This window comes from Prionailurus bengalensis, chromosome A3, assembly GCF_016509475.1.
Source record: "Prionailurus bengalensis isolate Pbe53 chromosome A3, Fcat_Pben_1.1_paternal_pri, whole genome shotgun sequence".
In the NCBI taxonomy this organism is placed as follows: domain Eukaryota; kingdom Metazoa; phylum Chordata; class Mammalia; order Carnivora; family Felidae; genus Prionailurus; species Prionailurus bengalensis.
The window spans coordinates 125,184,954-125,209,856 of record NC_057354.1 but is presented as its reverse complement, the minus strand read 5'-3'; the positions used below and the strand labels follow the sequence as shown (position 1 = coordinate 125,209,856).

Below are 24,903 nucleotides of genomic sequence, written 5' to 3'. Positions count from 1 at the left end.
GCACCTGGCTGGCTCAGTCGGTTAAGCGTCTGACTCTTGACTTCAGCTCAGGTCACAATCTTATGGTTCCTGGGTTCAAGCTCCACATGGGGCAGTGCAGAGCCTGCTTGGGAATCTCTTCCTCTCCCCACTTCGTGCTTGCTCTGCTGTCTCTCAAAATAATAAGTTATCAAATGTTCTACCCACATCTCCACCAGTTCAAATCCTGGCCAATTCTCAAAGCCTATCTCAAATCGCTTCATTATAGGAAGCTTATCCTTATCTTTCCAGCTGTACATAATCCCTGAAGGAGGAGAAGACAGAAGTAATATGTGAAGAAATAATGGCCGAAAAAAAATTGAAACTTGATGAAACCTGTAAGCCCAATGAGCTTCAAGCACAAGAAACACACACACATAAAACCTTACATCTTTTAATGTACATTGTACATTTAAAAAAAATCAAGGAACATTATTTAAAAATTGCTTGAAAACAGTGACAGAGCAAAACTTTTAATCACCAAAAGTTAAAAAAAAAAAAAAATGAACAAGGGGTACCTGGGTGGCTCAGTTGGTTAAGCATCCAACTCTTGATTTCAGCTCAGGTCATGATCTCATGGTTTGTGAGTTTGAGCCCATGTTGATGTTGGGCTCCATGCTGGGTGTGGAGCCTACTTAAGATTTGCTCTCTTCCTCTGACCCTCCCCACGCCTCAAAAAAAAAAAAAAGGGGGGGGGGTGCCTGGGTGGCGCAGTCGGTTAAGCGTCCGACTTCAGCCAGGTCACAATCTCGCGGTCTGTGAGTTTGAGCCCCACGTCAGGCTCTGGGCTGATGGCTCAGAGCCTGGAGCCTGTTTCCGATTCTGTGTCTCCCTCTCTCTCTGCCCCTCCCCCGTTCATGCTCTGTCTCTCTCTGTCCCCAAAAAAATAAATAAACGTTGAAAAAAAAAAAAAAGAACAAAGTTAAGGATGATGGAAAATTTCTCAGTAGAGACAATGTGTACAAAAAGACAGTGCAGCAACATCTTCAAGGTACTGAATGAAAAACAAAAACCTGACAATCTAGAATTCTATATTGAGGGACAAAATCGGCCTGTGTGAGAAAATAATTGAGAAGTAAAATGAATGCCCAAGCAACATGGGATTCAGGCACACGAGAGACGCAACTTAGGGCTGATGGAATGAGCACACACGCTAGAGTCAGAAGATTGAAATTTCAGCCCTGCCTTCACCAAGCTATGAATCCCTCATCCCGGGGAATTTAACTCCGGTCCGAGATTCAGTTTCTGCATCCATAAAATCAAGAAGATGCAAACCCCTGACCTAGGCATTTCTTGGAGTTGTTCTTAGGATCAAGGGAGGTAACAGACACGGAAGAGTTGGCAGCTATAGAGCGCTGTGTAAATATTGTCACGAGGGGGTGTGTGAGCAAGGAATGGAGAGAGGAAGGACTGAAAAGGAAGAAGAGTTTCTGACCTGGAAACCAGAAAGAGTAAGAGTTTCCGGTCTGTTTGAAAGGAGTTTTCTATCTGTCGTCATTCAGTTAGGTAGTGCAAAATCTGGACAAGGCATCAGGAAACCTGACTTATATTCCCTGGCCCTCCTGCCAGCTGAATGACGGTTAAGTAACTCACTTGCACATGAGTGGCTGACTAGATTCCTTGTGTCGACTCTCTGTGACACTTATTTTTGGTTAACAGTTAATTATCTTTTAAAGAAGATAATGTTTTTCAATGTTGTTTTAGAGAGAGAGAATCTCAGGAAGTCTCTACGCAGAGCATGGAGCAGGAGAGAGAGAGAGAATACTTTTTTTTTTTTAATATATATATATATATAATTTATTGTCAAGTTGACTAACATACAGTAAGTACAGTGTGTTCTTGGTTTTGGGGATAGATTCCCGTGATTTGTTGCTTACATACAACACCCAGGGCTCACTGCACCAAGTGCCCTTCTCAATGCCCATCACCCATTTTCCCTAGAGAGAGAGAATCTTAAGCAGGCTCTACTCAGTGTGAAAAAATGATACCAGATGGAAATGTAGATCTACAAAAAGAATGAAAAGCACCAGAAATAGTAACTGAATGGGTATACTTGTAATTTTAAAAATTATCTTCTTCTTTATGGGGCTCCAGGGTGGCTCAGTCAGTTGAGGGTCTGACTCCTCATTTCAGCTCAGGTTATGACCCCAGGGTTGTGGGATTGAACGAACCTCCCACTGTGGGGCTCCGCAACAAATAATTTTTCAAAGCTAATTCATTGGTAGCCCATTTGCCAAATGATTGGAAGAGAGAATGGCCAATTTACAAAATCTACCTAATTTACTAAAACCGTCTAATATTTAAAAATTTTTCAACATATATGGATGTATTGAGGACTTGCTGTAAGTCTGCTGTTGTGCTAAGCACTGTACACAATGCCTTCTCTTATGAAGTCATATGGTGCTACTAAAGCTCACAGAGGCTAAGTGACTTGGCCAGACTCACGGTGTATCAGTGGCAGAACTGAAATTGAAAACCAAGCCTGTCTGAATCCAGTATCTGATTTCTCAACAACTCCTGTATGTAACCCAACCTGTTTTATAAGAACTACTGATTTTTTTATGTGCCAGGCACTCTAGATTCTGCACATGAATTGTATCACTTATTATTTACAAATCTGAGCCATCAGAGACTTTTCCCAGAGAAGATTCAGAGAAGCTATACCACAAGTCATTTTAGGACTCTCATCTGTTCAGAACCCTCCAGTAGGCTCCCCTCCTACTAAAAGTCTTCACGATGAACTACATACAGCGGCCAACCCAATACCTCCCTGAGCTCACGGCCCACTGCTCTCCATGCTGCTCCCTTTCTACTCTCTTCACTCAAGCTGGCTATTTCTTGAACACTCCAAGGGTTCTCCTGCAGGTCCCTCTAAGATGTTGTTCCTCCTTCAGGTTTCATTCACATATCACATTATTCTAAGTGTGGCCTTTCATGACATCCACAAAAATTGTACCCACCCCATTCTTTTTTTCTATAGTTCTATCACTAATTTACTATGTAGTTTTAAATTGCCTTTCCCCACTCAAAGGAGACCAGGGAATTTTTACTACTATGCCCATCTCTATGTCTCTTGTACCTGGGACAAAATATACACTCAAAATTTATCGGTTGAATTAAACATTTGCTCAAGGCCACAGAGTGTGAACTGGGTACTGAACTCAGCAGATGACCCCTAAGACCACGCTCTTTCCATTGCATAAAATGTGCTAATGATGCCAGGAAAACACATGTTCCAGTGAGCTCGGTTTTGGGAACAAGGGCCTCACATGACCTGAATTTTGTTTGATAGGCCTCAGAAACACTTGGAACTTTATGGAGCTTCTACAGCCACATTCATAGCAGTAAGTGCTGAGAATGTGTAGAAGGCCAAAACCAAAGCAGAGTGGACAGGAGCAGATGGAAGTGGAAAAGCGACAGAAGCAAATTGCAGACAATGAAGGTAGGAGAACCCCCACAAAAAGTTGTGAAAGCCAAGAGGTTGGGTAGTCAACAATGTTGGATGATAAAAACCAAAACTGAAGTTAAAAAGCATAACAGGACTTTGGGATTTAGGCCAGCATCAGGATCTCAAGAGACTTTTTGGTGGGAATTTCAGAGGGAGGGCCAAACTTAGAAGTCAGAATGCTGACATTTATGAGCTACTTAATTAAGGCAAAGTTGCTTCCTATTTAGAAAGAAAACAAGGCCAAATGTTTAAATGTTTATCTTCAATGTTATCTCTACCTGAATTTTAGCGTCAAATATACTAAACTACTACTGTTTTTCTCCAGAACTAGCAGACAGAAGAAAAAAAAATTACCTTTTAAAGCAAACAATTTTGGCATATATTCACTAGGATATTTAACTGTTCTGTGACAACAGATTTCCCTTTACTGGAAACATGACCCCTTAACAATCTTAAGTTTTTTCCCCTTCCTTAGGGGAAATGATTGGGATTAACACATTGTTACTGTTCTCTATAAACTCCAAGGCCAGTGTCCTTTTCCACAAGATAAAGCTGCTTTAAATGAAGTCGTGATTAAAGGTCATGATGGCCCATTTCCACTCCAGGAGGAACAATGCCCAGTTGGGCCCACAAAGCTTGGCTGTGGATTGCAGGCAAACACCACCCCCACCCCTAAAATGGGCCCAAGTCAGGGACCTAATGTGTTCACATTTTGATGTAATCTCACTCCTGAAAAATAGCTATTAAGTTTGGTTAATATCTAAATACACCTTAGCATGACCTTCAACAGAACAGAATTAAACCAACAACTAAGGAACCAATGGCTCTCTTGCAAAAGCTCAATTTTTTTTTTTAAGTTTGAGAGAGAGAGAGAGAACAGGCAAGTGCGCACACAAGCTAGGGGAGAGGCAAAGAGAGAGAATCCCCAGCAGCCTCCATGCTGTCACAGAGCCTGACACGAAGCTTGATCCTAGGAACCACAAGATCATGACCTGAGCCAAGATCAGGAGTTAGATGCTTAACCAACTGGGCCACCCAGGCACCCCTCTATTTATTTATTTTTTAACATTTATTTTTTGAGAGACAGAGAGACAGAGTGTGAGCAGGGCAGGGGCAGAGAGAGAGGGAGTCGCAGAAACTGAAGTAGGCTCCAGCTCTGAGCTGTCAGCATGGAGCCTGGCGCAGGGCTAGAACTCATAAACACAAGATCACGACCTGAGTTAAGTCGGATGCTTAACTGACTGAGCCACCCAGGTGGCCCTCTATTTCAGTTTTTATACAGAAACAAAGTGAGGCCTAGCTCAGAGAAGTTATCCCTGATTTGGAAATCTTCTAAAACGATACAGATATCAGTAAAATACCCTCTACTACCCCAAACTGGGCATACCCCAAACACAACTGTACTTTCCTAGTTTACGCTTCATTTTGGTGGTGGGTGTTTATGAGATTGCAGCCACACAATTGTTCTCCCTTTAAAAAACGTGTAAAGTATGTTTTTTGGTTGTGTTAGGTCTATATGATGTATGTGTACATGGCCACTACTGCTACATTCTCAGCAAGATGCAGAGTGGTGTATTTTCAGGAGAAAATTTTTAGTCGTGTGTTTTATAAGCCGCAGTCTGCTTGCTTTCTCTTTGGTTCCCCTCCGAAGGTCAACAGACACATCTTACCTTGAATTATTCTTTTTCTCCCCCTCCCCTATGTTGAATTATTCTTGATGAACTCATTACTTAACTACTAAATGATCTTTACATAAAAACAGAGCTTGCAGGGCACCTGGGTGGCTCAGTCGGTTAAGCGTCCGACTTTGGCTCAGGTCATGATCTCGCAGTTGGTGGGTTCAAGGCCTGTGCATCCGACTCTGTGCTGACAACTCAAAGAGTCAGGAACCTGCTTCGGATTCTGTGTCTCCCTCTCTGCCCTTCCCTCACTCACGCTTTCTCTCAAAAATATACAAATATGAAAAAAAATTCTTAATATTAAAAAAAACCCCACAGCTTGCTACCCTCATCATATAACTTTTCTAACAAACCATAATATTAATTCCTGGCCAGTGAGTCCAGTAATATATTAACTTTAAATATTTGTGTTACTGAAGAAATGCTTTCAAGTGAAATCTAGCATTGTGTTCTCAAAGTACCAAAAGATCCCAATAGTCTTGACTTTATTGTAAAGGAAAATGTGAGGTTCTAGCTACCAAAACAGGGTAACAAATCTTTTTTTTAAAAATGACAACAGTAAATATTTAAGAGATTTATTAAAGCATCTTATCACAAAGATGGAAACACATACAAATTAGAAACGTGCAACCGTTATCTTCCACAGTCAAGTTAAAATGGTATAGATTTTTCCTGTTTTCATAGCCGAAAACTTCAGATCTTATACCCAACTTACTCACCCTGAATATTTTAGTCATTCTTCCTGAAAGTATCCAGGGCAGCAAATAACCAAAATGCAAACTATTATATAAAGAAAGTGCAAAGTTACAAAAGAAACTGTGTAGAGAACACCCCCATCCCTCCCCCCTTTTCAAGGCAAACAATGGCACTTTGCTCTTGCTTAACCTAGATTGTCTTCAAAAACACTATTAAAATGTAATAGACGTAACGATAAAAAAAAAACAAAATAAAACCGACTTTGAATAGATGTCAAAAAAGCTTGTTAGTGTTTGAAAATAAATGCTTAAACAAAGGAAAGTGTATTTTATATCAAACAAGTTTGAAGAGCCCTGTATTGCAGCATTCTGTAAAATAAACAAGACGAAAAGCTGGTATAGGCTTTATTGACAAAGGCAGAACTTCTTCAGGCAGGTATGTAAGGAGGCGGTGGCTCTTTCTCAGGCATCTTCACTGCCATTTCATAGGTTGGCAAAACATACTGAAGAGAGAAACAAATTGTATCAGACTTAAATCACCTTGAAAAATTCCTGTCTGGAATAATTCAAATGCTTTCCGAGTTTAGCTGAAGAAACTATTAGCTAAAAAGTTCCTGAGCGTAACTGAGGTGATCCAAGACTGCTAAAGAGGGAGGGGCAAAGGAAGGGAAGATGGAGTTTTGCTTCTGAACTGACCGGAGGCCACCAGGGCACCTTGACAGGAAGTACGTAGCACCATTCTCCCCTCTTCCCTACAGTGTGACTGACAGAACCAGTGCCTCAGGGGCTGCAAATCCAAGTTAAGGGCACCATTGACCCATGCTAAAGGAAGCCTCCATTAAGATGCTGGATCCTGAATTTCATCAGAATCTGTAATTCAAGGGCCAGGTACTTTTATATCATTTCTTCTAGGGTAAAGGGCACATCTATGTAAGAGTGGCATTCCAACCTAAGTGACTCAAGTGTGAGAGGCAGGCCCTACATGGGCCACATGTATTCTACATGTTGAAAACCTGGAAAGATAATACAGCAGCAACTAAAGGGTCCCAGGAAGGAGGCCTCCCCACAGACTCCTGGAACCCATTGCATTCATCTCCCCACAGAAAATTCAGCTCCCCCTTTTGATCGTGTGGATGTTTTTTAAAAGCAACACAAGCTGTAAATGACAGTACCCCATCCTTAGAGGTTCCAGAAGCCACAAGCCTGGCATGGCTCACACGGCTATTTCCTGTCTGATCTCCTCTGCAAAATGCAACCCTTTTCAAGACTACCTATGAGACCAACCTAACAGTCAAACTGAATGAGCAGAGCAGTGCAGGGTGTCTCTCACCCATGTTGCCAGGTTTCCAACTGGGAAATGTTACATCTTGTGGATTTAAGCTATTTGTGTCCTAAACCACATACACGGCATTGAAGAGCCAGTCAAGACCTAGGCTCATTAAGAATGATCAATAACAACTACTGAAGATTTAATGTATTAAAAGATCGTTCACCTGTGGAGGTGCTTCGAAGGCAGGGTACACAGCAATCTCCGGCATGTTCCTGTTGTTGATGTATTTATAGCAGTTCCAAACACAGTTGATTAGATATGCCTAAAAGAACACAAACAAAATTGACACATGCCAGAAACTCAGCAGACTACCTGCTCTAAAATTAAGGTGACTTCTAATGCTTTTCCGTGTACTTTCTCCCTGGAAAAGGGAATGGACATCCATTTGGACCTAGCACAAGCCAGGCCCTCTGCCTACTTGCCCCCACTCAAATATCCCAAGCTTTATTAATATCATTTTACAGAGAAACCAGAACTGGGGTTTCAATTCAGGTCTGATAACCATGGTGCTGCCAAGGAAATTCTGTCTCTGAACCTTTGGAATGTGAACAGATTTTCAATTAAATCATGAGCTACTTCTAAAAACATAATGATGTTCTTTACACTTAGGAAGGATCCTGGTATTTCCAATCACTCTCTGGAAATAAGAAGGACATCACCTAGGTGTTATCTTTACTACTATGTCCGAATAAACACTATCACTTAACTGTTGGAACTATGAGGAGAAAAAACAAAAAGGTTTAGATGAACAGTGTCACAGCCCAAATATTTAGTTCAGCAACTCACCTTAAAAATGATGAATAAGGCAAAGAACACAAGAACAATGAAGAGGAGGCAGCTGGAGTCCAATGCCAAGAGGTCATCTTTGTAGGGAAAATCAGGCTATAAAAAAAGGGGGTGGAGAAGTGAACAGGCAGAGGAAAGAAGATATTTAGGGCAGGGACACTACCCTCTAGGATAGCACAGTGATGAATACACATCATTACACACTTGTCCAAATCTGCAAAATGTAAGTGAACCCAGTGTAAACTAGGAACTCTCGGTGATAACGATGTGTCAGTGTAGGTCCATCAACTGTAACAAATGCACCACTACGGTCTGGGACGTGGACAGTGAGGGAGGGAAGGGCGCGCTTTCTATTCGATTTTGCTGTTAACCTAAAACTGCTCGAAACCATTAAGTTTATTAACCAAACACATACACATTCACTCATAATTCAGCTATGGCAGCTGCACATTGTGACAGTCTAGAGAGCATCTTAAAAATACAAACAGAAAGGCACCGAAGTCAGAACTGATATTCTAATAAAAACTAGTAAACAGAATTGAACTCACTGTACCTTTAAGCCTCATCATCATGAACGCATGCTACTGAACACCTAAAATGCATTTGAATTCTGCTGTATGAGCTGAGCTCATCTTTCCTCTTCCCTGTTTTACATTTTACTGGCCTTTGGAAAAAGATGATCTCCTGTATGCGACTGCAGACTCGTCCCTGAGTTGCTAAGTTACGAAGTGCTAAGGCTTACCTAAGTTTCAGGGGTCATTTAGTCCTACGTGGGGAAATTAATTTTTCTAAGAGCCAACTGTCAGTCTCAATACTCATCAGAAAGGGGCAAAAAGAAGGCATGCCCCTGGTTATAAAGGCAGGTAAGATTCTGTGGCTTACTGCAGACTTACTATGTTCCATTGTGAAGGGTTCAACTTTATTTACTCATTAAGCTAGGTTCCAGGAGAAGAGTACTACAAAGGAATAATTTAGGATTTAAAAGCTGGCCAAAAAAGAAAGTATTGCCACTCTGAGAGACCAAGTGAACATAACGACAGAGTGGAGAAACCACTGGGGTCTACAAAAGGAATAGTAAAAAAAATTCACCCTAAAGTTTTCCTATAAAACTCATTTAATTTTTAAAAACATATCTGTTTTTAACGGAAATGTAAATACAAAGGCCCAAATAATTTTCAAAAATAAGCAGCATGTAAAAATCCCAAAGGACTGAAAAAGAAAAAAGCATCCACACACCAACTCCAAACACAGCTGTCTCCTTGGGACAAAACTGTTCTTTAAACCTTTATTATAAATAAAAGGACAAAAATTGAATGAGACCAGCTCATGGGGAACGCTACAGATTTTATTCAGAAAGCTTGCAATCTTTCAGTCAGACACGACATGACAAGACAAGAGATCTAGAATGAGGAAGTTTCTGACCACGGCCAACCAGGACACCAGGCCCTGCCCCCAACCCCTTCTCTCTAGCTCATCATGTGCTGCTTCCCTCCTTTTCTCTATGTGGCAGCCACCATCGTCCCCTTTTAGTCCTCTGACTATACCATGTTCCTTCCTGCCTCAAGGGGTCTCTGACCTGGGACATTTGCTCCTGTATTTTCCCTATCTTAATTCCTACTAGACTCTTGAGTGCAATTCAAGTCTCACTTCCCAGCCCAGGTCTGACATCGGTATAATATCCACTCACGCAGCCAATACTTTTTCTTCACAGTTTTACTGCAGTGATTGTCAATTTTCCAATCCCTTTACTAGCAAATGAGTTCTACTGATGTATCCCAAGAACCTAGCAGAATGCCTTGCACAGAAGCAGCAACCACCAAATGTTTTCTGAATGAATAAATTTGGTGGTACACAAGATACAATAGGCAGGATATCTGCCAAGTCGGGAGAAAATTCCTAACGACAGCATTTTTGAAATGAACTTCCATTTATCTGGACTTCACACCTCCTTGCAGACCTTACTCCAACCCAGAGGGTTCCCTACCCCTCCATCACAGGGCACTAATCTAAGCTCCTCACTGAATGCTGTGTAACAGTTATAGTTCATTAACACAGATAACATCTTCATGTCTTAACTCCCCCAATTCACGTCTGCTCCTCGAGAGAGGAAGTTATGTTTATGTTTGTATCTACACCATTCACCAATAATTTGCCTTGAATAGAGGTAAGGATACAGTAAGCACTCAAATATTTGCTATTGATGCCGGCAAATTAAAAAGGGGAGAAGCAAAAATGGCATCCAGTGTTTGCATTGCAGCAAGCTGGTGTAGAGGCCAAGCACACCCCAAGCAGCGGGAGGGGCCTTACCAAGCTCCTCCCCTGGGAACTACATTCAGCAGCTCAGCATCCAGCCTGCACAGCTCTGAACTGGGTGTGTGAGCCTTTGTGCTTTACCTCTATTTATTTTGGGCATCTGTAGCAAGACGTGCCCTTGGGTGTCAGAAAAGACTAAGATTATTTTTGGGGTCTGGGAACAAACATTTACAACATTTCAGCTTACAGAAGATTTTAAAAGAATGCGCTTTTGGATAGAAGGGGAAGCCTGTATAGCCAAGTGATTGTAGTACCGGTATACTCAGAACAAAAGTTGAACTACTCCTTAAGTTCTATGATATCCACCTTTAGAGGCTTTTCAAAAAAATATTTATTTATTTTGGGGGAGGGATGAAGGAGCAGAGAGACAATCCCAAGCAGGCCCCACTATCAGCACAGAGCCCAATGTAAGGCCTGATCTCATGAACCATGAGACCACAACCTGAGCCAAAATCAAGAGTCAGAAGCTCAACTGAATGAGCCACCCAGGTGCCCCATATTTAGAGACTTTTAATGCTAGAATATCCAAGTAAGAAAATATCCTATGTATATTACTGGCTTTAACAAGGTAGTTAAGAGGAACAATAATTATTTTGAAACACTTTTAAAAATAAACAGGGTAGATTAAAATAAAAATAGCACCGAAAGCTGACTCAGAATTTTGATTTAAATACTGTACTTAAAATGAAGAGAAAAAGTTTAATTAGTATACACACTTACTAATTGATCCAGATACTCTTTGATTCTTGGCAAGTAAGTGAGAGAACTGATAGCAACCAGACAACTGAGAACGAAGTCAAAAAGCCGGTAGCAGAAGAATGGAATCAGCCAACCCACTTGATACTAAAGAAAAAAAATAATCACAACATCACAACACAAATATGAAATATTAAGTGCCACTCAGTAAAGGTCAAACTCAAAGTCAAAAATATAGGGTACTTACAGAAATTGCTCCATATACCAGCATTGAACTGATGATAAACATAAGAACAGAGACAGCAAAAAGAACACAGGCATTATCTAAGAAAACAAAAAAAAATCTAATTAAGCTACTTATGCAACAAAAAAATTCCAAAACTCTTCATGACAAAATGTTTTTTGTTTTTGGGGGGTTTCTTTTAAAGTTTATTTTTATTTATTTTGAGAGAGAGAAGAGACATAGAGAGCAAGGGGGAGAGGGGCAGAGAGAGAGGGGGAGACAGATTCCCAAGCAGGCTTCTCACTATCAGCACAGAGTCTGATGTGGGGCTGGAACTCACGAAACCATGAGATCATGACCTGAGCCAAAGTCAAGAGTCAGAGGCTCAACCAACTGAACCACTCAGGCACCCCAACAAAATTACGTGTTAAAGCTAGCTTAAAAAAAATGAGTATTTTCCAGAATGCCTCCGAAAAAAACCTAAAGCCAAGAGAGTTTAAAAAAAAAAAAAAAATCCATCTCAGCATTAAGTAATGAAGTTTTGAGGAATTCACCCCTTTGTTTTTGTTTATTAAATTGCTACAACTCATTGACTCTTATCATCAACCAGTCAGTCACTCTGCTAGGGAGACAGGTCTCTGCCCAGAGCCTAAGAGTCTGAAGGCATGCAGATAATGATAATCCAATGTGGCAAGTGCTACATTGGATTAGCTGTCCTTGGGGAATCAGGGAAAAAACATGGAAGAAATGACACATGTTGGGTCTTGTGAAATGAGCAGGGTTCAACAGGAGGGAAAGGCTGGTATCTGCTTAAAAGACACATAAACTCAGAGCACTACAGCTGCCCTCTCTGGCCTCAAGAGAAAATATAGAGATTCAAGGTTCTCCATTAACCTCGTCTCTCTTACACCAACATGGGAACTCCCTGCTCCCCACTCCTTGCCCTTGATTTCTCCACTGCTTTAACAAGCCCATTTTCTTCTTTGTTCTTCACCTGTCTCAGGTTGTCTCCTTCCTCAAGGTTATCCAAATTCATTAATTACCTCACAAAACACCTGAGTAATCTCAACAATACTAAGCCACACTTGAGAGTTTTTTTTTTTTTTTTTTTTTTTTTTTTTAGCAGATCTAAAGTTAATTCTTTGACTCTGGATAGATATTAAGAAGCAGAAAGGCACTAATGATGATGGATGATTAGAATAACTGCTGGATATCACACATGATATCATGTATCATCTTGTCACTTGGAAGTATAAACATCATCAGTATTTGGTGCTAAGTTAAGGGCCATCTTTAGATTTTTCTAGAGGATATAGGATATCCTTTAGATACCCTGTAGCAAAAAAGGGGAGAAATGGAATAATAGGTGAAAAATACATACACAATACCTAGAACGAGACACTCCAATATTTGTGACTCAATAAAGCAAACAAAATATGAGGGCTAAACGCACAGATATGAACCTCAGGTTTCCATCTACCACCACATTCAAGAACCTCCTCCAGGGGGCCCCAAGTGTTCACCCGTTACCAAAGTGAATAAAATTAAGGTTAAATTCATATTTGAAAAGCAGCTTGTATATGTTGCAGAAGCATTTCATATATATTGAGGGTCATATTCTGTTTAGCTGACTAACTGCAAACCTCATTATTTACAATCAGCCTCAGGCCAATGATCAGAAATTAACTTGCCATTTTAACACTGCGCCTGTGGGAGGGTCAACGTTCCACTTCCATTAGAGACACAAACTACTGTATGACCAAGAACTACACATTTTTATGTTCTCTCAAAAAAGGTTTTGGCAGAACTAGAATCAACAAAAGTATGCTAACTCCGTATCTGATTCCCACTACGGTGGCCACGGCAGCCATGCAGCATGCAGTAAAACCTGTGGCTTCATCCCTGCAGCTCCAGCCACAGCATAAGAATGTCAACAGCCATAAACCTTTTTCTACACCTTGATTTAAAGAGAAACACAAGCTGACACTGCATGCTGAAAAATGCCAACATTAGCAGGTTTTATATAATTTTACAGCCTAAAATACCAAAAACAGGCATTAAAAACTAAAGTTTTATTCACCGTTGTATTTTGGTTTTTATTTTAAATAGAGAAACAGACTACTTAAGAAAAAACAAACTCCAGAAGGGAGGTTTCTAATATGCTCTTGGTATTTCTTTTACCACACTTGACAACATAATTAAAGGATTATAAAGATCTGAATGGACACTCAGTAGACACATTTTTATTTATTTATTTTTTTTTAGTAGACACATTTTTACAAAGCACTTAAAGGGGAGCCTGGGTAGCTCAGTCGGTTAAGCATCCAACTTTTTGTCTCAGCTCAGGTCATGATCTTGCAGTTTCGTGAGTTTGAGCCCCGTGTCAGGCTCTGTGCTGGCAGTGTGGAGCCTGCTTAGGACTCTCTCTCCCCTGCTCTTTCTGGCCCCCCACTACACTCACACTGTCTCTCTCTCAAAATAAATAAACTTAAAAAAAAATTTTTTTAAAGCACAGTGTAAAAAACTGTTAGTGATTTCATACTGTAATGTCAACAGATGCCCACAGAACTCTACTTGAATCCTAGAAAAGGCAGCTGGCCCTGTAGACAGTAAATTATTTAAATTAACAACCAATTTTTATTTATTTATTTTTAAGTAGGCTCCACACCCAACACGGAGCTTGAACGACAACCCTGAGATCAAGAGTCACGTGCTCTAACAACTGAGCCAACTAGGTGCCCCCACAACCAAATTTTTTTAAAAAACAACTTCATAAGCTTATGGGAAGACCATAAATTTAATGAAGCTCAAGAACTTACAATAAAAGCTAATAAAACTAAAAATATGGGAACTTAAATCCTATAATATTATAAATACAACTTACACATGAGAACTCAGAACATTTTTCTGAAGTGAAATTTAAAAAAATCAACACGCAAAAAAGCTGTTCATACTGCAAAGTTTGAGGCATAATTTTCTGTTCGAACATTAAATTTCTATTCATAATATACAATCTTAACTAAAATATTTCTGAACCTGTATTTTTTTTTTAATGTTTATTCAGTTTTGAGAGAGCACGAGAGGGGCAGAGAGAGAGGGAGACATAGAATCTGAAGCAGGCTCAAGGTTCTGAGCTGTCAGCACAGAACCCAGCGCGGGGCTCAAACTCATGAACCATGAGATCATGACCTGAGCCCAAGTCGGCTGCTTAACCAACTGAGACACCCAAGTGCCCCATTAATGTTTGTTTATCTTTGAGAGGAGAGAGAGACAGAGTGAGAGCAGGGAAGGGCATAGAGAGAGAGAGGGAGACACAGAATCCGAAGCAGGCTCCAGGCTCTGAGCTGTCAGCACAGAGCCCCACACGGGTCTCGAACCCACAAACTGCAAGATCATGACCAGAGCCCAAGTCTGACACTTAACCAACTAAGCCACCCAGGCACCCCTGCTCCTGTGTTTTAGAGAAAGATAAATAATGAAAATGTTACTGGAGAGTAAACAGGTTTAAAAAGGTAATTTACACAAATGTCTTCTATTTCTAACTCCAACAGTGTCTTTCTTCATCTAAATGATAGATCTATATTTAGAATTATAACCCTGAGCAAAAGATATCACCAAATATTCCAATAATTCATATTTCACATGTTCCCGTAAGCTTATTTGCTCCCATCCTCTACTACACTTGCTAGCTGACCTTCAGAGACTCACAAGTCTTTTTGTAATTTCTTCTTATCATCTCCACAGCACCAGATAGGAATCAAAGGTATACAATGTATATTTCTCAAAAATCTAGTAGTCCATAGCATTTTCCGGGCAAAAGCGCTCAATTATAATTCTCACTGAATAATTTGAAAAACCCACAAAAACACTTTTATGCCTCAGCAAGTAAAATAACTTAACTATAATTTAATCAATTCTCTGAATAGTGTGTGTGTATGTGTGTGTCTGTGTGTGTGATTAAAGGATATATTTTCACCTAAAAACATACCAGCCATTCTCTCAGATGAATAGTAATTGCCAATGACTTCATACTGAATGTTGACAGCTGGCATTGAGTTTGGATGAGTTACTTCCACAGTCAGCAAAATTGCCATCAATAGGTTTACCACCTGTGAAAGATAAGATGTTTGGTATCTGTTATATTATTAATCAGGAAACAGTCTTCACAATCTTCGGATGTCTTTCCATATTTAAACTGTTTTACTTGCAGTAACAAATACAGAAAATAACAGATTAACCTGTAGATAAAATAGTATGCAATACCATAGAAGAACAGTTGAAAAATAATTATTTCCTAAAGTATAAACTTAATTGTTTCAGAGAAAAGATGTATTGCCTGAACTTGCGTTAGTATCAACAAAATGGCAAAATGATTAAAAGGAATCATTACAGATTGTTCATGTTCAGAGTCACATGTTTATTCATACACTGATCTCAGAATTTCTGAGTTTGAAGAAGCCACAGTTCATCCAACATTACTTATGTAATACCATCAGTTAAGAATATAGTGATCCAGGGGCGCCTGGGTGGCGCAGTCGGTTAAGCGTCCGACTTCAGCCAGGTCACGATCTCGCGGTCCGTGAGTTCGAGCCCCGCGTCAGGCTCTGGGCTGATGGTTCAGAGCCTGGAGCCTGTTTCTGATTCTGTGTCTCCCTCTCTCTCTGCCCCTCCCCCGTTCATGCTCTGTCTCTCTCTGTCCCAAAAATAAAAAAAATAAAAAGAATATAGTGATCCAGCAGGCTTACCTCACTACCTCCTCTCTGCTCTCCTCTATACACATGCTCCAGTTTGTTGGACATACCATTAAAATGAGGTTAAGATCAGCTTGGTCAGAGCACAGCAGGGTCTCAGCCGCTAGAGCCTAAGCTAACAAATTTCAATGAATGCAGCCCAATTCGCACTGGCTTCATAAATTTTTGGAATGTTACATGAGAGCAACTCCCTAAAACCCTTCATTCTTTTTCACACTTGATCCTGCTAAGCTACCACCTGAACCTGTACAGTTAGTTGAATTCTAATCTGTACAGTTAGTATAAGGGCTTGATACATTTGCAATGGAATTTCATCTTATATTCTTGCCTGTCAAGATTTTCTGGAGGACACCCCACAGATTTACTATCTTGTTTTTTAGCTTCCAGCATTTAAAAATATGATCAGCATGTAATCAGTATCTCCACCTCAGTCACTAGAAAAGAGAACCGGGCCAAGCACAGGAGGCGTCCTCTTCCCATTAATCAGCAATCTTTGAACAGAATTCTTTATCTCGTTCAGAGAAACATCTTGAGACTTTGTCAAATTTCCTGCTGCAATTCCATCATAGTATCTGGTGAGTTTTTCTAGTTTACCAGGGTTGTAACTCTATTTGAAGCGGTAATTATTTATGCCTCCAGTGGTTAAAGAATCCCTGCAGTATGCCAGGAGGCACCGCTTCCTGAAGTGCTCAAAAACAGTCCTGTTAATGATTCAATAGAGAAAACCACCTAGGCTTGGAGTTAGGCTTCCCTATCTAAAGTGCATAGAAACATATCCTCCTCCCTTTGTAAAAATCTGAACATTTGATGCTTTTATGATATGTTAGAGCCTTGATCATCAACTGTACTTTAAACAAACTCTATTACATAGCTCTCTCCTATCCACCATGAATGATAAATGATTTTATCAGCTGGAGGCACTGCACATTCTCTGTGACATGCAAACCAATTTTAATCATTCAAAAAGGTTAGGGGATCTAAACAATACCAAATTCAGAATCAACTGACATTTATTGAGAATATACTGTATACTAGGTATATTCACATACAGTATATTATTTCACTTATTCCTCCCAACCACCTGCTGAAGTAAATATTACTAAAGCCCATTTGCAGATGAGGAAACTAAGTTTCAGCATGTGAAATAACTTGTGTTACAGACGACAAAGGTTAGAGCTAGGACACAAACCTGGTTCCATTTAAGACAACCAGCTTCTTAGCACCACAGGATTACTTATACCAATTCCTAAGCAACTCCTGTTTTGAGGCCTTCCCAGAAGACACTATTATCTAAGGCTATGTTTATACTTTACTGTCCAAATAAATATGTTCAGTAACATACCTTTTCCCTTGCATTGCTCAAAAGCAAGGTACTTTATCCTTCAACTCTTGAAAGGTCTTACATAGGACAATCATATTTGCAAGGTGGCTCCCCAGTTGAAGGCTGATTTTCTTTGCGGGGGGCGGGGGGGGGGCATTTTTACTGCAATGGGTTTTGGCTAGTGTGTGGTATAGGAGTAGGAGCTAATACAACTAGGTGAATTAATTATTGAACAATCAGATGTATCTACTGAAGCCTTATAGAAATCAGTTTGAAATCAATCCAGCAAATTATTCTTTGCTAAACACTATACAGTCATAGTTAAATAGCTCTGCACAGGGACACCTGGGTGGCTCAGTCAGTTAAGCATCTGACTCTTGCTTTTGGCTCAGGTCAAGATCTCACAGTTCATGCATGAGTTTGAGTCCCATATCCGGCTCCATGCAGACAGCAAGGTGCCTGCTTGGGATTCTCTCTATACTTCTGTCTCTGCCCCTCCCCTGTGAGCTCTCTCTTTCAAAATAAATAAACTTAAAAAAAAGAGTAGCTCTGCATAGTACAGAAAAACAGTCTCATGTCAAGAAAACTATGCAAACTCAATTACTAGATGAAGGAAATGACACAACCAAAATATTTAGGAGTTTAATTTTCCCTTCTTAAATATTTTTACTGCATGTAGGACTTATAAAAATGTATTTTTCTGGAGCACCTGAGTGGTTCAGTCAGTTGAGCGTCCAACTCTCGGTTGCAGCTCAGGTCATGATCTCACGGTCGTGGGATGCAGCACTGTGTTGGGCTCTGTGCTGGCAGCTGCGGAGCATGCTTGGGATTCTCTCTCTCCCCCTCTGCATGGCCCTCCCCCACTCGTGCTATCTAACAGAAAAGCTTACAAAACAACTTTTTAAAAATCTATTTTTCTTCTCATAGATAAGCCACAGACTCGTAGTGACACTTCAAATCTCATTTCACTGTCACAGCCCTGAGTATTAAACAAAAGTCAAAGATCTAATCAAAAGGACCAAGAAAGGATAAATAAAATAAATTGCAGTGCTACTTCTTTAAAAGCTCACACTTCTTCAAATCTTCACTGAGTTAATATATTCTAGGGGCGCCTGGGTGGCTCAGTCAGTTGGGCATCTGACTTTGGCTCAGGTCATGATCTCGCGGTTCGTGGGTTCGAGCCCCGCATCAGGCTCTGTGCTGACAGCTCAGAGCTCGGAGCCTGCTTCAGATTCTGTTGTCTCCCTCTCTCCCTGCCCCTCCCCTGCATGCTCACGCTCTATCTCTCAAAAATAAAATAAACAAAAAAATTTAAAAAAAATTATATTCCATTATGTCAGTATATTTCATTAAAATCGCAACTTTCATTTTAAATGTTAACCTGGAAAATCCATCCTTGTGATCTTAAAAGACTTACCACTGAGCACCCACCCTGTGCTCATATTTAGGCCCTGTGCTATTTAATTACAGTCCCTCGATACTTCTACTAAGTTCCATGTAGCATTTAAAAAATATATATATAAAACTGACTTTACAGTTTTGCAATATAAAATTTGGTATAAAATTTCTCTGAATAGCAAGTGTGTACAATTTCTTAATATTTATTCCCAATTTTTTCCTTTTACTATATTCAGGAAAAAACCCCAAAATGTAATTTAAATAATGATTAATTTCTAAACCTCATAATATGGAGGTACAGAAGACAGCAAACATGTTAACAGCACGAGCTACAAACATACCATTCAATGTAGAAGCAGTCCTGTACATTTATTAGGTTAAATTATGTGGTTTACATGGTTTTTGCAAGCCTTCTGCACACCTTGTATAAGTAAACAAAGAATTAACAAAAGCCAGATGTGTTGGATTTTACTTGTTACAGAGATACGGTTACCAGGCTACCAGGCCCAGGCCCACGGAAGCCCTGGGCCTCAGAAGAGGAATTCCTCTTTGCTTTCTCCTCTTGCTGCCACACCCATCCCAGATGATTCTTTGGGGGCTGGTTTTTGTTTTAAATCATTATTCTTTAGGTTTGCAAAGCACATTCTGCCCCCACGCAGTATCTGCTGAGACTATAAAACAAAGTGTGTGCTTCAGGGCATCCTGATAAGGGTCTCACAGGCAGAGAGAGTCTCCACTGGGAGCCAGTCAGCAAAGCACTGCCAGCAGATAAAGATCAAAATGGCCAACCTCCAAAAATTCTGTTACATGTTTCACATATATATAAGCCTCCTGTTGTTTACTGGTGGTTACAAATGTGCAGTACAAATGAGTTATTCCTACTATATTTAAGAGGTGGCAATTAATTTAACAAATGTCTAATGAATGCTTCAAATGTTCTAATTAACAAGCTAGCTGCTATACACCTTTTATAGAGAAAGACCTATCATCTTTCTCCCTCAAGAACATCTTGTGGGGGAGAAAAATGAAAAGATAATCATTAGTAATCATGTAATAAGTAGTATTTAATAAGTACATACAAATAGTATAAAGAAACTTTTCCAGATACACAGTGAGGAAACCAGATCCCTCTGGCTGAGAAATAAGAAAAGCTTCACCAAGAAAACAGCTGGGCTAACCATTAAAAAATGAAATGGAACTGGCAAAATGCTATTAACAGTGGAAGCTGGGTGATGAGTAAATGGGAGATGTTAATACTATCTCATTATTCTTTAGATTTGAAATTTTCCTTAATATATTGTTTTTAAAATGTGACTTGGGGGGAGAAAAAAAAAAGCACATGTCAAAGTACCGAGGCACAAAAAAAGTGTGTTTGAGGAAAGATATTAACTTCAAAATATAAATAGGTTATACTCTTATTTAAAGGAGTCAGGGGTGAGGGTTGGAAAAGAATACAGTTTGAGGACACCTGTCTTCACCTCTCTCCCAGTCACCTAGCTTTAGATTATTTATGGCTGAGACATTCATGAAAAATTAGCAATATATTAAATCTTTCCAAAACAAAATTATTACAAAGGCTCAAAATGTATTTTTTATTTAACGTTTATTTATTATTGAGAGACAGACAGACACAGAGCATGAGCAGGGGAGGGGCAGAGAGAGGGGGAGACACAGAATCTGAAGCAGGCTCCAGGCTCTGAGTCGTCAGCACAGAGCCTGACGCAGGGCGGCTCGAACTCACAAACTGCGAGATCATGACCTGAGCCTAAGTCGGCCGCTTAACCAACTGAGCCACCCAGGTGGCCCCTCAAAATGTATTCTTGTAACACACCATCAACCATGAAGGAGGACACCTACTCATTAAGACTATTTTCAATTATTCAATGAACATTTGAACTTCTATGTAACAAATTGGTTTGAAATCATCTGGCTTCAGATTCTTCAATAAATAACAAAACAATTTTAGGAATGCCAGAATTTAAACTAGAGCTCATTCTGAAACTTTGTATTACTTGACCAGGGATTAAGCCACCCATGCTTCTTTCAAATCTAAAATGCCAGGGGCGCCTGGGTGGCGCAGTCGGTTAAGCGTCCGACTTCAGCCAGGTCACGATCTCGCGGTCCGTGGGTTCAAGCCCCGCGTCAGGCTCTGGGCGGATGGCTCGGAGCCTGGAGCCTGTTTCCGATTCTGTGTCTCCCTCTCTCTCTGCCCCTCCCCCGTTCATGCTCTGTCTCTCTCTGTCCCAAAAATAAATAAAAACGTTAAAATGCCAAAAGCTAACACTTCAGGGCTAGTACCTCTGGTGCACAGAACTGGCTCTGACTTCTCTATGTCCTATTTAATACCACAGAATTAATACTTTAGTACACCGTGTTGGAACGGCCTGAACACCAGACCAGTTGCCGGAAAGCAATGACACTGTATCCGATACATTCACTGATACAGCCTCTAGGCCCAGCAGGAGGGAGAGAACTGCACCCCCCACCCCCAAATTCCAAACAGCACAGAGGCCATCATCATAGATATTCTCCCACCTGAAACTTAGGAAGGGAGTATCCTGACAAGGTACTGGAGGAGGAAGGGACGTTCTACCTCACTCAATCCCATATTACTTCTATTTTAGTAAAGGAGCTTCTAGCAACAAAATGCACTGTTTGGACAAGTCCTTTTTGTTTAGAGATATTACCCTACACTTTACCTGGGTGGTCTTGTTTTCTAAAAGGTACACACCTTCCCAACTAGACAGAAATTGTGTTTTTTAATACTGCCATGGTACGGAAGCTACACTTTTGAAAGTCACCAACAAAACCAATGTCCTTTGTCCAGTCCTTTATCCAATTAAAATTTGATGTTACCGATCACCTTCCCCTCTCCTTTGTCACTGTACTGTTAAGTCTCATTTTTGTATATGCGCTCCAAAAACCTCTGTAATACCATAAAATAAGTGCAGATACAATTTTCAAGACAGAACATTTGAGTGCCTCTGTGTGGCATATAATAGGAACAGAATAGACAATGGCATATGGTCCCTGTGATTTACTCTTTTTCTGTGTCTACCAAAGCCTTCTACATTGCAGATGACCAATAAATACCTTATTTTAAGACAGATTGAGTTTAGAAGCTTATAATGTTCTATTAACCTAAAAGCCCATGCAATGAAAAACAGCTATGGCATCCTTCTAAAATTGTGAAAACTAAAGCATGGAAAATAAGGAGATGTAAAATGTTTTCACATCAAGTGCCTCCAGTGGGGAGTAAATTTAAACTCCTCACTCCCTATTTTGGGAGAGTAAATACCCTTACTAAAGTTTTACTCCCTGCATTTTTGGTTTGCTGTTTGTAACTCATATTTTCCCCTGCAATTCCTTTCACTTTTATGAGCTGATCCATAGCATTAAAAAAAAATCTGCCTAGAAAAGACTGGAAAGAAATACCGCCAATTACATTCAGATGGTTGAAATTGGGATGGTGGTTATTTCCTTCTTGAGGAGGAGTTAGAAATCCTTTGTTCTGTGAATGGAGGGAAGGATCTGAGAAGAAACAGGACGATTAGGTTTTCAGGAAGAGTCCCAGCTGGTGGACACACCTCAGTTTAGTAGGAGGGAGGGTTATCTTCTAGGGACAAGGCAGACAGGGTAGAGTAAGAGGCTTGAGGACCCTTGTATAAGATTCATTTAGGGGAATGGAAGGCAGAGCTAAGAACAAAAGAAATGGAAGACCCAGACCCCTGGCAAAATGGAGAATAAATAAAAGGAAGTTAGGAATACAGTGCTATTACCGTCCATTAGCTGATTAATGTCCAATATTACAAATCAGTTAAAATATAAAACAGAGTTTCTGAGGGGAAATTTGATATAATTTTATGCCAGTAAGATGAGATTTCTGAATATGGAAGTACAGGAAACATTAAAACAAACCTAGAAACTAGCAAATAAGCCTACACATTGAAGTTTTGTTTTTTAAAATGTACATCAATAAAGCAAAACTGTAAAAAAACAAACAAAAAACAGGGCAGTCAGGAATAATGCGAGGGTCCGGTAGTCCCCTGTAGGTGGGCCATGAAACAGTATCTACCTAAGATTATTGTCAGCTGGTGTTTGTCCAAATACTAATGATTTCAAGGCACTGGGTAGGGAAGTAATGATAACACAGATAGGCAAAAAAGAATGTGTGAAGTTTTTTTTTTTCTTAAAGTTCACAGAAGTTAACTGAAACAATACAGTATCACTAATACCACAATCCTCCTTTCCAAACCAAACCAACAAAAAAACCTCAAACAACAACAAATCAGTCATTGGTGAGAACCGCCAATCAAGTCAACAATATGAGAAGTTTGTCAAAGCTTCAGTGAAGTCATTATAGCCTAAAGCTATCCCAACAGGGTCATAATTACCTTCAAAGTGTAGGAATACTGGAGATGGTGGTTAAGAAATCACAAAAGTATTACTGGTGAACCACCAATCAATAACACTGTCAACTTGGTTATGATACAGACTTACATAGATCTTGGAATCCAGGAAATGCTACCATATGTGGCCAGAATAAAGGAGGCTCTCAATAAAGGTCTCAAAAACCGGAATGGGTTTGAAATAAAAAGCGTCTAATGGGCAAGGGGTAGCTGAATCAGGAAAAATCAGATCGCGTGTAAATCCTGGCAAAAGGTATTGCCTCTAAGAGAACCTCCAGATTCACAACAGAGGCCTTTCTGCCTACATCACACACACACATATTATAACAAAATAAGGTCCAAGAACCACAGGCAACTGAGTTATAGCTGGATCTTTCGTTTTCCTTTCCGGTAAGACAATGTCGAAACTGGGCTACATTTCTCAGGATCCACTCTTAATTGTTTTGTAGGGAACAAAATTCCAGGGAGTGTACGTGGAAGAGGGTTCTTTCTGATCACGGAAGTACAAAAAGGGCCTAAACCGGGTACTTTCCAGAACTCCTTACCAAATCCTAGTACCATTATCCCTCCCACCCACCACCCCTACTCTCCATCCTCCCCACCCCCAGCCCACAAGGCCTCCGCTTCTCCCCACCCCGACCTTCTCCTGTAATTCGTGCCAAGGAACAATCTCCCCTTTCCTACCCACCCCACTCTGATTCAAGGCCACAGTCTCCTCTCTCAAAGTTACAACACCCTAAAAAGAGTCTCCCCTATGCCTTCTCGCCCCACCCAACACACCCTTTCAGTCCCACCCCCTCCCAGTGAACACTCCCTACATTCAGACCCGGCTCCCCCACTTCCCGCCCATGCGCATTCCCCCAGGGCCCCAATCCTCCCGCCCCGCCCGCCCTTACCATATACCAGGTCCCCAGGATGATCGTCCCGGTGCGGACATGGCAACAACCGCAGCAACGGGTGCTGTAGAACCGGTCACTGCGGCTCCGCTTGAAAGTCATGGACACCATCGGGAATCTCTCAGGCTTCGTTCTAGGATGGGCCCCTGACAAACGCTTTTCGCCCAGAGGTCGAACCCAGATAGCTTTGCCACAGTCTCCAAATCCAAACGACGCGTCTTCAAGCCCTCCCCTGGCCCGGGCCCCAGCCAGCTCCTTCGCACCTGCGCACTAAGTGCCGAGCGCCGCTCTCGCGCGACCTCGGTTTACCCCTCTTCTTCCACCTTCCCCGCACACAGGCCAATGGAAGAGCGGAAAGCTGGGTGGACTCGGCCTCTGATTGGACAAACATGGAGATTGACAAGACGTCACGCCCAATCAGAAGTGCGACTCGCCTTAGCGCTAATGAATCCCCGCCTCTTACTAGAGGGCCGGGACTGGCTCGTAGGCCTAGAATAGCTCGGGAGAGGTTGGTGGTTTACCATACCCGAGACGAGAGCGACAATAAAAGAAGCATTTAATGGGGAGAAGCAGAGACAAGATGGGTTGGTGGGAGAAAGCGGGCACGAAGGACTTTCCTGTGTCTCCGCCACGAACGGCTTCGGAGGCGTCACGGGACCGAGGCTGCTCACGTGACCTTTGCGCGCAGCCTGATTATTTGACTGGCCGGGGGTGGTGCCACTGGGAAAGGGGTGGGGCTAATCCCCGTTCTGGAGCCTTCCTCGATGCAGGGGTGGGAATTGGGGACTTCTTGGAAGAGTACAGGTTTAGGTTTCCACGCTCCCTCACTTTGAAGACTTCTTTTTGGGAGCAAAGAAAAGACCACCTAACTCTTAAGCAACTAAGAAGCAAGAGGATTGAGAAAAATAAAAAGATAAAGTAGAAGAACTGTTTAGTTGCT

The 24,903-nt window shown here is 41.0% G+C and overlaps 1 protein-coding gene across 1 annotated transcript; it reads right to left on the bottom strand.

Moving 5' to 3' along the window:
• Positions 1-5,706: 5,706 nt before the first annotated feature.
• LAPTM4A (lysosomal protein transmembrane 4 alpha) lies at positions 5,707-24,657 on the bottom strand. Its single transcript, XM_043604468.1, has 7 exons — positions 23,964-24,657; positions 15,177-15,297; positions 11,213-11,289; positions 10,990-11,112; positions 7,957-8,052; positions 7,334-7,432; positions 5,707-6,343 (listed from the first exon to the last, which is right to left on the bottom strand). The coding sequence occupies exons 1-7, from the start codon at positions 24,072-24,074 to the stop codon at positions 6,269-6,271; spliced, it is 702 nt and encodes a 233-aa protein (XP_043460403.1). The 5' UTR covers positions 24,075-24,657; the 3' UTR covers positions 5,707-6,268.
• Positions 24,658-24,903: the final 246 nt, after the last annotated feature.

Excerpts from the sequence above, each read along its gene's own strand:
- LAPTM4A (XM_043604468.1), bottom strand. The coding sequence starts at position 24,074 with ATGGTGTCCATGACTTTCAAGCGGAGCCGCAGTGACCGGTTCTACAGC. Across the intron at positions 11,113-11,212 it reads TGGTATATGGAGCAATTTCT|TATCAAGTGGGTTGGCTGAT; the intron begins GTAAGTACCCTA and ends TTTTTTCTTTAG. Across the intron at positions 8,053-10,989 it reads AAGAGTATCTGGATCAATTA|CCTGATTTTCCCTACAAAGA; the intron begins GTAAGTGTGTAT and ends CTTTTTTTATAG.